Genomic DNA, 14,789 nt, shown 5'->3' on the forward strand with positions numbered 1-14,789 from the left:
TTGTGTCTGTTGCAGGTGGAGTCACCACCTTCGTGGCCCTCTACGATTACGAGTCCCGGACGGAAACAGACTTGTCCTTCAAGAAAGGAGAACGTCTCCAAATTGTCAACAACACGTAAGTGTCCCCGCGGGCCGGCCTGCTCTGGCGTGGGTGAGCTGGTGCCTTCTCCCCAACTCGGGGAACCTTGCTGGCTGTCCTACCCCTGCCGGGGTTAGAGGGGATCAGGGGAGTCACTGAGCCCCAGGGCTTTGGTGACGGATACCCCGTGCCCTCCCGGCACGCCGAGAGCCTTCTCCGGTGTCGGAGCTGCTGCCTCCCCCGTGCCCAGGCAGGCGGCCGGGGCGGTGCTCAGACGACGAGGGCCGCGAACCGGCAGCGCGCGTGTCCCCAGCTCCGGGGGGGAAAGCCCAGAAGCGAAATGGGGCAGAAACCTTCAGAGCGCCTCAAACGCAGACGGCACCTCCCGTCGGGGTTAGTGCTAACGCGCGGAGCTGGGGCGCCCCAGAAGCTGAGACTTGTTCAGGTGCTCGGGCCGCTCGTATTCCTGCGTCCTCCTGGCCCCTGCCAGCGGCACCGCTGCTTCACCACCCAGCCGCCCGTGACTCTCATGGCGCTTCCTCGTCCTGGGGGCAGCAGCTTCCCTGGCGCTTGTCCGTGTCCTCCTGTGTGGGGTCCCGATCCCGCCTGTCCCGTCAGTGCTCAGCTCCCTCGCGTTTGCCTGGAGATGCCTCCTCGGCTTTGCTTTTCCGCAGCCTCTGCGCTTACACAGCGTCTCTGATTTAAGCTTCTCTCTTGACTTTTTTCTCTCCTTTGCACCATGCTTTCATTTAGGAGAAAAGTGGACGTCAGGTGTGTATTGCCAGTTACTATTATTATTATTAATGGATCTGAGATGGTAAAAGCTTGTCTGCTGCCTGTGTCGGGGCAGGGTTGGGTGGAGCAGGGCTGGGAGGAGAGGTCGCCTGATCATTTTGCGGTCTCCTGGGTTTCTCCTCCCTGGGAGAGCAGGACAGAGCATGGAGCCCCTTCCTGCACCGGGGAACAGCTCTGTGCAGAGCTGCCTGCGCCGAGGAGGTCTGCGCTTGGCCTGCTCACTTTGTCCATGTCTGGCACCCCTCAGCCCCGTTCCACTTAGCCCACTGCTCCCTCCTGGTCTCTTTTGCCTATTCTCTTTCCTCATCCAAGCAGTGAGGTGTGTGAGTCGCTCAGGGGGACGCGGGCACGTCCGCAGCGTTGTGGCTCCCGGTTATTTCCTCTCCATCGCAGTCATAACTGCGCATGCGTTGCCTGACGTGTGGAGCAGGGCAGCGTGACGAGCTGGAAAAGTAAGTGCTCCCAGACGTGCCCGGTGTTGGAAGCAGGCGTGCTCTGTAGTGGGAACGTGCCCGCGTGTGGGCTGCAGCGCCGGCAGCCCGGCTGCGCGCGGCGAGGGGCGCCTGCCACGGCGTGCCCGGGGGCAGCTTTCCAGTTTAGCAGCTTTGGCTCTCCCTTCTGCTGCCTCCTTAAAACCTGGGAACCAAAAATAACACGGCAAAGTCAAAAAGTGGAAACATCAGGGAATGTCCCAGAGGTAATATTCCTCCTGCAGAGATCCAGCAGTGTTGCGCACATGCTTTTTCTATCTGATCCTTGTTTCCCTTGTTCCCCCCACACTGTGTATTAACGGTGATGCATTTAATCCATGAAGCCTGGGATGTGCAGAGTGAAGGACTTCAATGGTACGAGAAAAGCCTTAATTTGGGGTGTTCGGTGACTCTTGGTTTCACACCTGTGTTGATGTACAAGCCCTAAGCCTTTTTTTCTGATTTGTGCTTCTACAGAGTGAGCTCTGCCTGTCAGGGATTCTGGATTGTGCCGCCAGCTCAGGGTTTTTTTCTTTATCCATTAAAGCAGCTATGGGGTTTCCATTCTCCCCCTCACCCTCCTCTCCCGCTGTGGTTTTTCAAAGGCTTGGTCGGAGGGGAGGTCTGTGTGGTACACGCTCTGCGGCATCCTGGCGAACGAAAGGGCTGGGCTGGAGATGCAGAGCATAGGAAATCGAAGGTGCAGTGTTTAGCTACTGACCCTTCTGGTATCTGGTGCAACTACATTGATGAGGCTTCCAGAGGGAGACAGACTTCGGAAAACTCCTTTGCACGGTGCTGGTGGAGGAGTAAACGTCTCTTTGTGCTGAATGCTTTCAGCCGCTCAGCATCCTGCTCTGGTGCCCAGGTGCTCCGGACACTCTTGGAAGAGCTGCCCACCTTGCCCAGCGTTTGTGCTCACTGACCTTATAGCTCGTGCTTGAGCCATGTGCTGCAAGCGCAGTGAGCTTGAACACTGGAGATACTGTTTTCCCTCCGAAAAGGCTCGTTAGAAAAATGTGGCAGCCAGAGGGTGTTGCTTGATGGTACCTGCACGCCCTTTGGTGGTGGGCTGGGAGTCGTGTAATGCTCTTGTGCAACTTGTCTGGCTGAGTGTGTTACATGCTCTAATCCATGCCTGGCTTTGAATGAATCCAGATTGATCTCTGGAATTGCGGAGTTCAGACCTTTTAGCACTGTTCTTGAAATGTTGGACTTGCTCCAGTCCAAATTAAATTGGAGGGGAAGGAGCCATATGGACTGAAATGAGATAACTGCAGACCTCCGGGGAAGTCAAGCAGCCGGCACTCCACTCCTCAGCCTTCGGAGGAGGGAGCTGTGAAGTTTTGGAGGTGGCAAAGGCAGGCATGCAATGTCTTCTGCCTCTGGGCTTTGAGAGAGGAGTCACAGCCGGAGCCCAGGAGGCTGGCAGGGCTGTCAAGCAGCTCTTTTGGAGAATGCTGCATTTGATCTGAAAAGGGCTACCAGGTCCCTCGCAGGGTGGGAGCCCAAAATCGGAGGCTGCTTGGGACCGCTTTTCGATGGGGCTGACATGCAGGAAGGTGTGCCAGCCAGAGGGGTTTCTGCACTGAGAGCAGCTCTGTGCTTCGTCGTGAACCAAGCTCAGCTGGAGACCAGCCACCATCCCCTTTCGAGGCTTGAGGGCGCGAGTCTCACCTGCAGCCTCTGCATCCAGAAAGCCTGTCCCTGCGCCGTAACATCGAAGCCGTGGGGTGCTGTCGTTGGCCGGCTCAGCGGCAGGCCAACATTTTTGGGGGATGACTAGTGGTTTTGTCTGCTGCAAGGGCACTGTGTTTTCAGAGGGCGAGAGGAGACAGGGCTTGGGAAACTTGCTCAGGCCAGTCGTGGTTGCAGCAGACCCAGGGCTTAGCTTGGGACAAGCAGAGGATGAGCCAGCCCCATGCTCGAGTTGTCCCAGCATGTGGTCGCCACGTTGCTCACCCCCTGCTCCGACATCCAGTGCTGTCTGTGGAGATGCTCTGCTTCCCCGAATGGCCGGATCCATTCATGGCAGTGAGGGAAAGGCTCTCCTGGTACCGCTTCCAGCAGGAGAAGGTTTCCTCCCGGCCAGCTGGCAGTCAGCAGGGATGTAATGGGGTGTTTTGGGTAAGGTCGTACAGGGAATTGTTGAAATGCTTTGTTTTGATTTTTTTTTTTCTGTTTCCTGTCCCACTGAGACATTTTTGGAATAGTTTGTTTTTGCAGAATTCCCACATTGCAACCTTTCAGCCCAAGCTGGAATAAAGCCACAAGCTGAAATCTGGGCATTTTGCAAGCAGATGTTTTCTCCGGTCCTGTGAGAAAGGAGGCTGAACCAGCCTCCTGCCCCTTCGCAGCTGCCCCAGCGCAGGCGACTGGGCCAGCAGCCCCATCCGGGGAGCCGTGGGATCCCTCCAGCCACCTCCGCGCGGGCGGCAGGGGCAGCATCCCCGCGGCATGCCTGCGGCAAGGCTGGGGTTGCCCTCGCAGGGAGCAGGGACGCATTGGAGTCCCCCGGGGTTCACGGTCGCCAGGGGCTGTGCTGGGAGCCAGGCTGCTAGTGGAGACTGAGATGATTACCTCATTTTATTATTATTATTTTTTTTAAGTGTTTGAAAAGGTTGCCCCGAAAAGTTTCACCATCTGGCAAATCCTTGCAGTGCTCGTCTCGGGACTCTGCAGTTTTCCTGTAGTCTTGTCTCCCTCGTGATCAGAATAAATTAGATGCATACTAAAAAAAATACTTTTTTTTTTTAATTGATTTTGTCTTTGATGGACAGGCACCTCCATGTTGTGTTCCCCGCTGTACGCTGGGAAGGGGACGCTTCCTTCCAGGGCCCCTTTGATTTTGCTTCCCGGCCTTTCCTGCTGCTGACCCGCTGCGGAGCCTCCCGGGGCGGCCGGCGGACCCCGAACGCTGCCCGGCTGCCGCTGCCCGCCAGATCTGGCCCTGGCCCCGCTGCAGGGCAAACGCCGCTTGGCTGTTTTCCACCTCTCCCCTTTGCTTATTTATTTCCCCGCTTTTACTGCTTTTGTGTAGCCGGAGTTTAACAAACTCTGCCGTTTTGTTTTCCCTGGCGCTTTTTGAAATCGCTTCCATCATTTTGTTTCTTTTATTTATTTATTTATTTATTTTTCTCTTCTCATCCCTGCTTTGCCTTTTGGTCCCCGTGGACCTGGTTCGCACCCAGGGGTGTGTGTTTCTGCCGTCTCTCCGTCCCGCCTGCCCGCGCCAGGCGCTCCCGTGCAGAGGGGCCGCGCGGCCGGGTGCTGCCGGGGGTGGCCGGGGACCCTTTGGGCTCACGCTGCCTCTCCTTCTCCTCCAGGGAAGGCGACTGGTGGCTGGCTCACTCCCTCACCACCGGGCAGACGGGCTACATCCCCAGCAACTACGTCGCCCCCTCGGACTCCATCCAGGCCGAAGAGTAATTGCCGTCTTTCAGACAGTTCACGGACGCGTCCGCAAGAAGCCCCGCGGGCCGCTTCTCCCCTCTCCCGTCCCCTCCTCCCCGGCACCGCTGTTGCGCTCCCCACCACGGCGCCCCTGGGTCCTGGGTTTTTTTCCCCCCCTCGCATCCGCGATGCTGCTGAACGCTTCCCTGCCCGTCTCCAAGGCGCGCGCGGGGCGCTGAGGTGTTTGCGCGGCCGAGGGACGAGCGCGCGCCTGCGAGGGCCCCGCGGAGCTGAGGCGCTGGCGCTGCCCCTACGGAAAGCGCAGGCCTTGCGATCGGGGGGCCGGGGAGCGCGGGGGCGGCCGGGACGCGGGGGGCACCGAGGGGCGGGCGCGGGGCTGGCCGCCCACGCTGAGCCGCTCTCGCCGGCTCCCCAGGTGGTACTTTGGGAAGATCACGCGGCGCGAGTCCGAGCGGCTGCTGCTCAACCCGGAGAACCCCCGCGGGACCTTCCTGGTGCGGGAGAGCGAGACCACGAAAGGTGAGCCGTGCCCGCTCGCCCCTGCCTCCCCCAGCCCGCCGCGGGAAAGTGGGTCAGGGCGCGGGAACCGCCACGTAACCAGGAGCAACGGGGACTCGCGGGCGGGCGGGCGGCAGCGCCGGGCCGGGGCTCTGCGCTCGCCTCCGCTGCGGCGGCACGTCCCGGGCGCTCGGCCCCGCGGGCACGGCCACTCCGGCTCCACCGCCGACTCTTGTCCTTGGCAGAGGGATTGCAGCTGGGGCAGCCGGGTGCCTCCCCCCGTCCCCGTCGGTGCTCGCAGGCCTCCACTGCCTGGGCTCTGCGTCCGAGCTCTGCTGCCTGCGCAGCGCTGGCGGCTGTGGTTTGCCGCACGTTTGTTCCTGAAGCTGTTGTCCTTCCTCCCCTTGCTTCTCCCAGAGCCCAAAGGGGAGGCAGAGCTGTCCCCCTGCCCAAAGCCCTGTCGTCTACCCGTCTCGGCCCCAGCGGCTTGTTCGCCAAAACACCCGAGCGCCTCTGAAGTGCTCGGGAGTGGAAACAGCAGCTCCCGGCTGCAGGAGGGCTGCGCTGGAGGATGCTCTTCCTTCCCCTCCACTTCCCCAAGTGCACAGGGTTTCTTTTTTTGCTTTTTCCTGGCTCCTTTATAAGTGCGAGACCTTGAAAACATGCTTCCTGCACAACTTGCCAGGGCAAATGATGGATTTTTAGGTCCTACTTCATGTCTAATGATTCCTTGTATTAATTTTGTGTCTCCTGAAAGTGCGAGTTGTGATTTTTTGCAAGTCAGCTGCCTGAAGACACTGTTTCTTACCTGGAAACACAGTTTAGTTTTGGCTCCAACTGCACCTTTGGGAAAAGCTCCTTGATGTGCTGTCCTATTTTGGTGCTTTGAATTTGGCACTATTTGCTTTATTCCGGTAGAAACAGCTCATTTAAGCAGAGGCCTAAATCCTGCCTTTCGCTGTCTGCACCCTGATACCGCGGTACGGCAGGAGCGGGGGCAAAGCGCAGACAAGGGCCTGAAGCGATGCCTGCAGTGGCATTTGGGGAGGGGGCAGTCAGGGCTGCCGGTCCCTTCGCCCCTGCGTGAGATGCCGTGTAGCTGCCCCCGGCTCCTGCCTCCCGGGCCGCAACAGCGGCAGCGGAGCCCTCAGCCCCGCGGCGGTCGCCGGTGCCTCCCCACGATCGCCAGTGGGTTCCCAGAGAGCCACCGACGCCGTGGAGCCCCGCGGGGCAGCAGAGCTCCCCTGCACCCCGCGGCAGCCCCGAGCCGCTCGCCTTCACCCGCAGGTGCCTACTGCCTCTCCGTCTCCGACTTCGACAACGCCAAGGGGCTCAACGTGAAGCACTACAAGATCCGCAAGCTGGACAGCGGCGGCTTCTACATCACCTCGCGCACCCAGTTCAACAGCCTGCAGCAGCTGGTGGCCTATTACTCCAGTGGGTACCCGCCGCGCGGCCCGTCCTGTCCCATCCCATCCCGTCCCATCCCGTCCCGCGGGCAGCGAGTGCCCTGCGCCGGGGGGAAGCGAGCACTGAGCTGGAGGCCCAACCGGCAGAGGAGCAGACCCAGGCGGAAAGCTGCCTGGATTTCAGGGGAGAGGGGAAAGGGTGCGGATGCAAGTCCCCAAAGCGCTGGGCTGGGAGGACAGGGGGTAAAGCTGCCGTGTGTCTAAATGCCTAAATTCACGCTGGAATTTGCCCCTCGTGCCCTAGAGCATGCCGATGGCTTGTGTCACCGCCTCACCAACGTCTGCCCCACCTCCAAGCCCCAGACCCAAGGCCTGGCCAAGGACGCCTGGGAGATCCCCCGGGAGTCTCTGCGGCTCGAGGTGAAGCTGGGGCAAGGCTGCTTTGGAGAAGTGTGGATGGGTAAGGACGGCCGCAGCCCCAGACCCGGGCTCGGGGACATCGGCCCTCGCCCCGGGGAAGCCGCGTGGAGCCGAGGGGGGATGGATGGTGAACAGAGCGGCTGCTTTTGCCATCCTTTGCAGAACGGGCTGCAATCCACCCAGCCCAAACAGGGTCTTTTCAGTGAGATCCTATGAAGCTTGACTGGCAGCAAGTCTGGATGGTGTCTTTGCCCACTGGCTCAGGGACCTGGGGTGAACGAAGGAGGCGGTTGCAAGGGGTGTTTCCTCCCCTTGGGAGCTTCCTCCGTCAGGGGGGTTCGCAAGGATGTGGGGTGGCCCGGGGTTAGCGCAGCGTCCTCTCTGCCCAGCCATCTCCAGATGGCTCAAACCTGCGGTGCTGGGGGGAGCGGGGACACAGCCCCATGCCCCGCAAACGGAGGCGCTTCCTGAGCGGCCTCGGCCTTGCGCTTCAGGGACCTGGAACGGCACCACCAGAGTGGCCATAAAGACACTGAAACCTGGCACCATGTCTCCGGAGGCGTTCCTGCAGGAAGCCCAGGTCATGAAGAAGCTCCGCCACGAGAAGCTGGTTCAGCTCTACGCAGTGGTTTCGGAGGAGCCCATTTACATCGTCACAGAGTACATGAGCAAAGGTGAGCGCCTCTGGGCAGCGGGAGCTGCCTGGGCAGAGCTGATCTACCAGGCTCCTGAGCCAGGAGCAACCAGGCAGCCGAGCTGGCTCTGCTCCTCCAAAGGGCACTCATCATTGTCTTCCTCGCAGGGAGCCTCCTGGACTTCCTGAAGGGAGAGATGGGCAAGTACCTGCGGCTGCCCCAGCTCGTGGACATGGCGGCTCAGGTGAGTTTGGGCTTCCCTGGGTCACCTGGTCCTTGAGCGTCTGGCTCTGGCAGTGTTCACCAGGCTGTTGTGCCCATCACATGGGTCCAGCCCATGTTGGGTTGCAGGGTGCTTGGGAGCCTGGAGCAGCTTGACAGAAGGGAAATGAAATCACACTTGGAAAAGGTGTGCAAAGACTCTGTGCTAAACCATCTCCTCCAACGGCTTTGGCTGTGGTCACCTAATGGGTGGATCCTGCCGGTGCAGCCCTACACCAGCAGCTCCAGCTGGGCCCTAGTCTGGGACCAGCATTTTGCACAGTTCTTGGGGGAATGAAGGGTCCCATCACCACCAAGTGTCCCTAGCCAGCTGGCACAGCCATCACCAGCAGCCCGCACATGCATGGCTCTTCTCAAGCAACCAGCTGCTCCCATGACTTGTTGGCCAAGTCTGGTCCAGCTGCAGAGCTGTTCCCCTGCTGAGCCTTCCTCCAGGGTGCTGGCAGCTCCCTGGGGCCCTGGCGTCGCCCAGCGAGCATCAGGGTGCTCAGGTGTGCCGGGTCCTGTAGCCGCTTCTCATGCTCTGCTCTGTGCGGCCACAGATCGCATCCGGCATGGCCTACGTGGAGAGGATGAACTACGTGCACCGCGATCTCCGCGCAGCCAACATCCTCGTGGGTGAGAACCTGGTGTGCAAAGTGGCCGACTTCGGCTTAGCACGCCTCATCGAGGACAACGAGTACACCGCCCGGCAAGGTACGCATTGGCTTGCTGCTGAAGCGAGGCCGCCGCGTACACCTAGAGCTACTTGCAATGGGCTCAGGCCCTGCTGTTTACTGGGAGCTGTCCCTCACGGCGTCTTTCTGTTCAGGTGCGAAGTTCCCCATCAAGTGGACAGCCCCCGAAGCGGCTTTGTATGGCAGGTTCACCATCAAGTCGGATGTCTGGTCCTTTGGCATCCTCTTGACCGAGCTGACCACCAAGGGCAGAGTGCCATACCCAGGTAAGAGTGGGCACTCACCAGCAGAAATGCTGTCAGCTTAGTAGCATCCTCACCCCAGCTGCCCTCCAAGCAGCAGTGCCCCATGGTGTTACGTTGCCTCCCGTAACCATCTTAGTAAAGGAACGAATTGATGGGATATGTCTCCTGCTATTTGGGCAGAGAGGGCAGTCTCGGAGGGCCAACTCCTCATGCTGCCCCATCCCCAGGTCAGACCATGCTGTGCTGGTGTATGTGAGCCTCAGGACGGTGGGTGGCAAGCAGCACGTGGTGTAGGAAAGTCGGGTTTCGGCTCCGTGCTGATCACAGAAGGGTTGAGGTTGGAAGGGACCTCTGGAGATCATCTTATCCAACCCCCCCTGTTCAAGCAGGGTCATCTAGGGCACTTTGACCAGGACCCTGTCCAGATGGCTTTTGAATATATCCAAGGATAGAGACTCCACAACCTCTCTGGGCAACCTGTTCCAGTGCTCTGTTACCCTCACGGTAAAGAAGTTGATGGGCAAGTCATCTTCCGAGTGGGAAGATGACTGTGGGCCAGGAGCAGTTGTCTGTGTTACAGCCACCCTTCCTGTCCTGCTGCGGACCCCCAGTGAGGTGACGGGGTGTCTGCTAGCAAGGACAAGCAGTGTTGGGGAGGCAGGTCCCCTTTCTCTCCCCGCAAAGTGAGCCATGGGGGTTTTCCGTAAGTCTTGCAGCTCGCTGCCCCAGCAACATGCCCTCGTTCGTCCCCCCTGGTAGAGCTGCTGCTGAGGGACGTGGCCCACTCTCACTTGGTGCTGTGTCTCCTCTCGGCTGGCAGGGATGGTCAACCGGGAGGTGCTCGACCAGGTGGAGCGGGGCTACCGGATGCCTTGCCCGCCCGAGTGCCCCGAGTCGCTGCACGACCTCATGTGCCAGTGCTGGAGGAAGGACCCGGAGGAGCGGCCCACCTTCGAGTACCTGCAGGCCTTCCTCGAGGACTACTTCACGTCGACAGAGCCCCAGTACCAGCCCGGTGAAAACCTATAGACCTGGACCTCCTCCTGGTGCCAGAGACCCCTGGCCTCGCTGTGCGTGCGTGGGGCACGTGGCTCACGGAGGTCTACCCTCCTCGTGCACGAGGCAGGTTTTGAGGAGCAGTCCCGGGGGCAGGACACGGCAGTGCCTCCAGGCATGGACAGTGGAGGTGCTGGATTCTCCTGTGGCTAATTAAGACTTCTGGTCCCTGTTTAACGAAGCGTCGCTGTTCTGCTGGTGAGAGGAGTCTGAAGGCACCGTGCACCGGCCAGGCCGGGGACATCGCTCCGGATGGCGAGCGGAGAAGTGGGCTTGTGGGGCACCATCCTCCGAGAGCCTTTGGCCTTTGCGAGACGCTTTCCCCCCGGTAGCCCCGTGGTGCCTGGGGGTGGCCGGCTCTCCGGGTCGGACGTCAGCGCTGCAGAACACCACCTCCCGCCTCGGACACACGGTCCTGGCCCCCCGCACCCCTTTCTGCATCAGCACAAGTCTCCCTGCCCGCCTTCGCCTGCCCCGCAGTCCCTCTCCGTGCCCCGTGCCAGTCCTCCCCGAGGGGCTCGCGGGGACCTTTCACTGTGGGGAAGGCACTAGCCGTTGCTGTTTCTGACTCGGATACCCAGCCGGAGGGCGGACGCTACGTTTCGGTGCACCGGGGCCCGGTGATGGCCACCTCTTCCATCCTCCCTGTGGCATGGCTGCAGATGTGGGGTGGGAGCCAGGACGTGGCCGTTCTGCGTCGCTCTGGCTTCGAGCTCCCTGTCCGTACCTCGGGCAGGACTCTGCGGCCGAGCTGCATTAGCGCCTGTGTTGGTAGTGTTAAATGTCACTGCTTGCGGCTCTGTGTCCTGGGCTGCCGGGGGGCAGGTTTGAGTCTTCCAGCTGTGTCTGTCCCCCAGCAAAGGGGACCTGTGTCACCCAGGGAGCTACTTCTGGGAACACCACCATGGGAGATGCCACAAGAGTCCCTTCCCTTGCCTCGCTACCCAGCCCCGCTGCTTCAGATGGGTTTTCTTCCACAAAACGCTCCTGGTCTTCCAGCCGGCACCCCACAAAACGCGTGGGAACAACACCAAGCTGCGCGCTCCCTCCCTCCCACTTTGCTGCAAGGTTTTTCACTGCTAGAGAAACAGGGCTGTGGAGTCGCTCCGTCCTGTCCCTGCGCAGGTCCCCGGCCCACCATGAGGCTGGGGACGGAGCGTCCTTGGAGGACGGACCTCTTCTGGTGGGAGCACCCGTGCCGGTTCGCAGGCCGCGTGTGCGCAGTCATCCAAGCCGGCCGCAGCGCTCCTGCGGGAGCACGGCTGTTCTGGGTGCCGATAGAAGTCCTGAACGGTGTGGTTCCCCCATGCCCCCTCCCTCTTCCCTCAGCCTGCACAAGGATGTGGCAAGCAGCTCCCTGGGGCTGTTTCTGGGGGAGCGTTGGGCTTTCACCGACGCTTCTGGCCGCCTGGTATGTTTTCAGCAGCCTGCCCTCGCTCCCGCGGCCGCAGCGCCCAGTGGGGCAAAGTGAGCGCCGTGCCGACGGCTCTAGGCCGCCGGAGGAGCATTCCCGGGAAGCAGCTCGTCTTCGCACTTGCTCCCCAAGGCACATCCCCTGGAGGCTGAACCCCCCTGGGAGTGAAGCCGTGGGTCCCGCGGCCACGGTGGCCGGAGCGGCGGAGCAGCCCTTTGCTCTTGGCGGGAGGAGCGCTCCCGAGCTGCCGCGGGGATTTGTACATAGCCCTCAAGCGGCCCGCGCGCTCTCCCAGAAGTTGACTTGTTGCATGTGTTTCTTCCCCCCCCGACGGTAACGCTAACATGTCTGTTCGCGGTTGTACCCAACCGGAGTCCTTGGCCGCGCTGGCTTGCTGGGCTTTGGTTACAGCCACCGCTGCCGTGTCCCTGCCCGTATTCCCGCTATCCTCTGTGCCAAAAACCCTCGCGGGACAGGACCGCTGTCCAATGCGTGTGTGTTGCTCTCAGCCCGGGTGTTTCTTCCAGGAGCTCAGCAGCGTTTTGTGGCTTCCATCAGGGCTAGACGTCTCTCCCTGGTAGCAGCAGCCTGGCCTCCTTGCGCAGAAGGGCCCTGGGGCTTGCGGGGGCACTCCTGGGCCCCGTAGCTTTGTGCCCCTCTCGCTCCTCCGTCGTTTTTTCCCTTGCCTCTGTCATTTGTGCAAGCTGCGGCAGAGCCCACCTGCCTCTCGCCCGCTCCCTGCGCGGCAGGAGCATCTCGACACCTGCGTGAAGCCGGGCAAGGGGCGCTGCGCTGCGGGGAGGAGCCGCTGCTGCCCCGAGAAGCAGCGTGCCGCGGGCCGCAGCCTCCTGCGCTCGCCACCAGCCTCGCCGCCAGCCCCGTGCTGCTAAAGGGCAAACTCCTCCGCGGCCCCGGGAGGCGGCGGACGGCGGCTGGGCTCCCTGCCGTGGCGCCCCTCCTGCCCCCGGGAGCCGCCCGAGCCGCCGGTGCAGCCCCACGTCTTATTTATTAACCAAGTCCTCCATCAGTCGGTTGGTCTGCGGATCCTTTTTAATTAGCAACAGCTTCAAAATCGGCTCGAATGGGCTCTCCTTGGTCAGCACAGCGCGATCCTGTCCTGGTTGGCTTGCAGAGCAGCAGCTGCTGTAGTGAGTTTTTGAATGCTTTGGGGGCTCAAAGCCCTTCTCCTCCTCCCTGGCACGTTGGCTGTGCCTGGATGTCTGCGTTCGCGCAGCGACTCTCCAAACCTTGAGCCCCATGTAGGTCCCATCGCACAGGGACTCTTCAGACCTTGCAGCCCTGGTCACGCCGCCTCCCGCAGCGCCGCCACCGCGCAGGGAAACCCCTTCCACCTCCAGAACGGGGGAGCCGCGAGGGGCGGCCTGTGCCGTGACTCTGCCCGAGTCGCACGCGATCCCCGTCGCGGAGAAATCCCTTAAACTTGTGAGTCGGAACGTGCAGAAGCCAGAGTTGACCTGAAAGCTGGGCGAGACCGAGGGCAAATGCACGTATTAACGGATAACCTTTCACTTCCTCTAGCACGTACAGTCCTTTAAGAGCAAAACGGAACTGGAAGGATGTTAAAACACTTGCTTCAGTTTCTGGCTCCATCAGGCTTTTTATGACAAGCGGCAGAGCAATAACGCAGCAGTGACGCAAGAAACACCCGGGATTTGCTCCGTTTTCTCCTGGCTTTCGCAAGCTTTGACGAAGGGAAAGCGTGGTGACTTTTGGGGGCAGAAGATAGCAACGTAACCCAGGCGGAGACGTGGGGCAGGCATGAAGGGACTGGGTCCCCATCGGCGCGTGCTTTCGGCGGCACCCGGCATCCGCGCTGCCCCTGCAGCTGGCGTCACCCGGAGACTCTCCTCCGTCACCGTCGTTGTTTGCCAATTTGTTTTTTAAGCCCCTAAGCGTGAGGGGGGGACCTCTCCTCCTACCAATGCTCCGTGGCGTTGATCCGGGGGCCGGGCAATGCCGTACAAGGTATTCGCTTCTGCTACCGGAATTTTTTTAAACAGTGTTTTGTAAAATCTCCAAACGACTATGCAGGGAACACGTGGATCTCTTTCTCTCTCCCAGCTCCCCTCTGTCCCCACCTGCCTTTCTGAGTGTCTAAGTAAAATATTTAGCTTTTTTTTGGATAATAATAAAACTTTGGGGAAAACCTGAAAACGTCCGGCGTTGTGGGTGGTGGGGGTGGAGATGCTTTGAAACTCTGATGTTGGTGTAAATACTTTGCAATTTGATAATTAAATACAAACAGACCTCACAAAAAAAAAAAAGCGTAGCTCGTGTATGAACAGGCTCGTTTGCAGCCCCGCTGCAGGATCGTCTTGTCCCTTGTCAGGGAGACGTCACCGCTGCGGTGTGTCGCACCCCCATCTAAGCCTGGGGCAAGGGGTTTGCTGCTAGCATCTGCTCTGCTGCACGTTGCTGCCCTGATTTATAGCTTGCAAAGAGCAGAGGGCAGCGTGCCTTTGCCAGGACCGGCAGCCGGGCCAGCCTCGTGCACGGGGCTGGCAGCCGTCGCGTCGGCGCCCCAACGCGTCCCCTGGGCTCGCGGTGCCTGGCCACCCCGGGGCCAGCAGAGAGCCCTACTGCAACCCCAGCCGCTCGCTCGGCTGCGTCTGTGTGAGCAGCAACCTGATGAGCAGCAGGCCTGCTTTGTTAGGGTAATTGGCGGAGAGTTGATTGGGATCCCCTGCTCGCTGATTGGGGAGTTGATATGTGGCACAGCCTGCCCGGCACAGGCCCTAGGCAAACAGGGCTCTGGCTGCTCAGGGCTTGGCGTGAGGTTGCCTAACAGCACGCGTTTCTTGCACTCGGCTCTTGCGCGCTGCTGCTCTGATCTCCAAAGGTGGGTGAGTTGGCCTCATCGTCTTAAATGCTTTGTGCTTTATCTTCTACTTTTCTTTAAAGCAATTAAGTGAGGGAAGGAGTATCTCTTGTCAGTAAGTCTCTTGGGCTGTGTCTGCCGCGTGGGCCGATGCGTGGGCCAGCGTGGCTGTTCCTGCGGAGGGGAGTTGGGGCTGTGGCTCGCGGGGCCCTTTGCTCCTCCCCTGCGGAGCTGTTGCTGGGTCGGAGCCTGCGGGGAGGGAGGCCTGGGCACAGTGCCTGGATCCGGCAGCAGCAGCAGCGAGGGTCTTGGGGGCTGCGCTTGGGGGATGTGGGAGAGGGCCTGGTACCCGTTCCCCGGCAGGGGAAACGCCAGCATTTGGCTGCCCGCTCTCAGTACGGCAGATGTGGCTGGGGATTACACCGCTTACCTCCTTAACGGACTTAATCTGGCTGTTTGTCTTCTGCTCCTGTTTCGCCCTGTAAGCTAGGGAGAGGATTTGGGTGTTGCATGAACATCGGAGGGGGGCCAGGCTCGCAGGTCGGGGCTGCCGGCC

At 60.7% G+C, this 14,789-nt stretch overlaps 1 protein-coding gene across 3 annotated transcripts in view; it reads left to right on the plus strand.

Moving 5' to 3' along the window:
• The window catches only part of SRC (SRC proto-oncogene, non-receptor tyrosine kinase), a 26,333-nt gene extending 13,777 nt beyond the window's left edge, over positions 1–12,556 (plus strand). For 2 of the 3 annotated variants that reach the window (XM_064521428.1, XM_064521426.1), the window contains exons 3-13: positions 16–115; positions 833–850; positions 4,671–4,769; positions 5,174–5,277; positions 6,544–6,693; positions 6,970–7,125; positions 7,580–7,759; positions 7,888–7,964; positions 8,545–8,698; positions 8,814–8,945; positions 9,745–12,556. In XM_064521428.1, the coding sequence (XP_064377498.1) occupies positions 16–115; positions 833–850; positions 4,671–4,769; positions 5,174–5,277; positions 6,544–6,693; positions 6,970–7,125; positions 7,580–7,759; positions 7,888–7,964; positions 8,545–8,698; positions 8,814–8,945; positions 9,745–9,953 (1,379 nt within the window). In that variant the 3' untranslated portion in view covers positions 9,954–12,556. The remainder of the gene's footprint in view (positions 1–15; positions 116–832; positions 851–4,670; positions 4,770–5,173; positions 5,278–6,543; positions 6,694–6,969; positions 7,126–7,579; positions 7,760–7,887; positions 7,965–8,544; positions 8,699–8,813; positions 8,946–9,744) is intronic. The other variant, XM_064521427.1, reaches the window with a different exon arrangement.
• Positions 12,557–14,789: the final 2,233 nt, after the last annotated feature.

Source organism: Dromaius novaehollandiae, chromosome 16 (assembly GCF_036370855.1).
Source record: "Dromaius novaehollandiae isolate bDroNov1 chromosome 16, bDroNov1.hap1, whole genome shotgun sequence".
Taxonomy (NCBI): Eukaryota; Metazoa; Chordata; class Aves; order Casuariiformes; family Dromaiidae; genus Dromaius; species Dromaius novaehollandiae.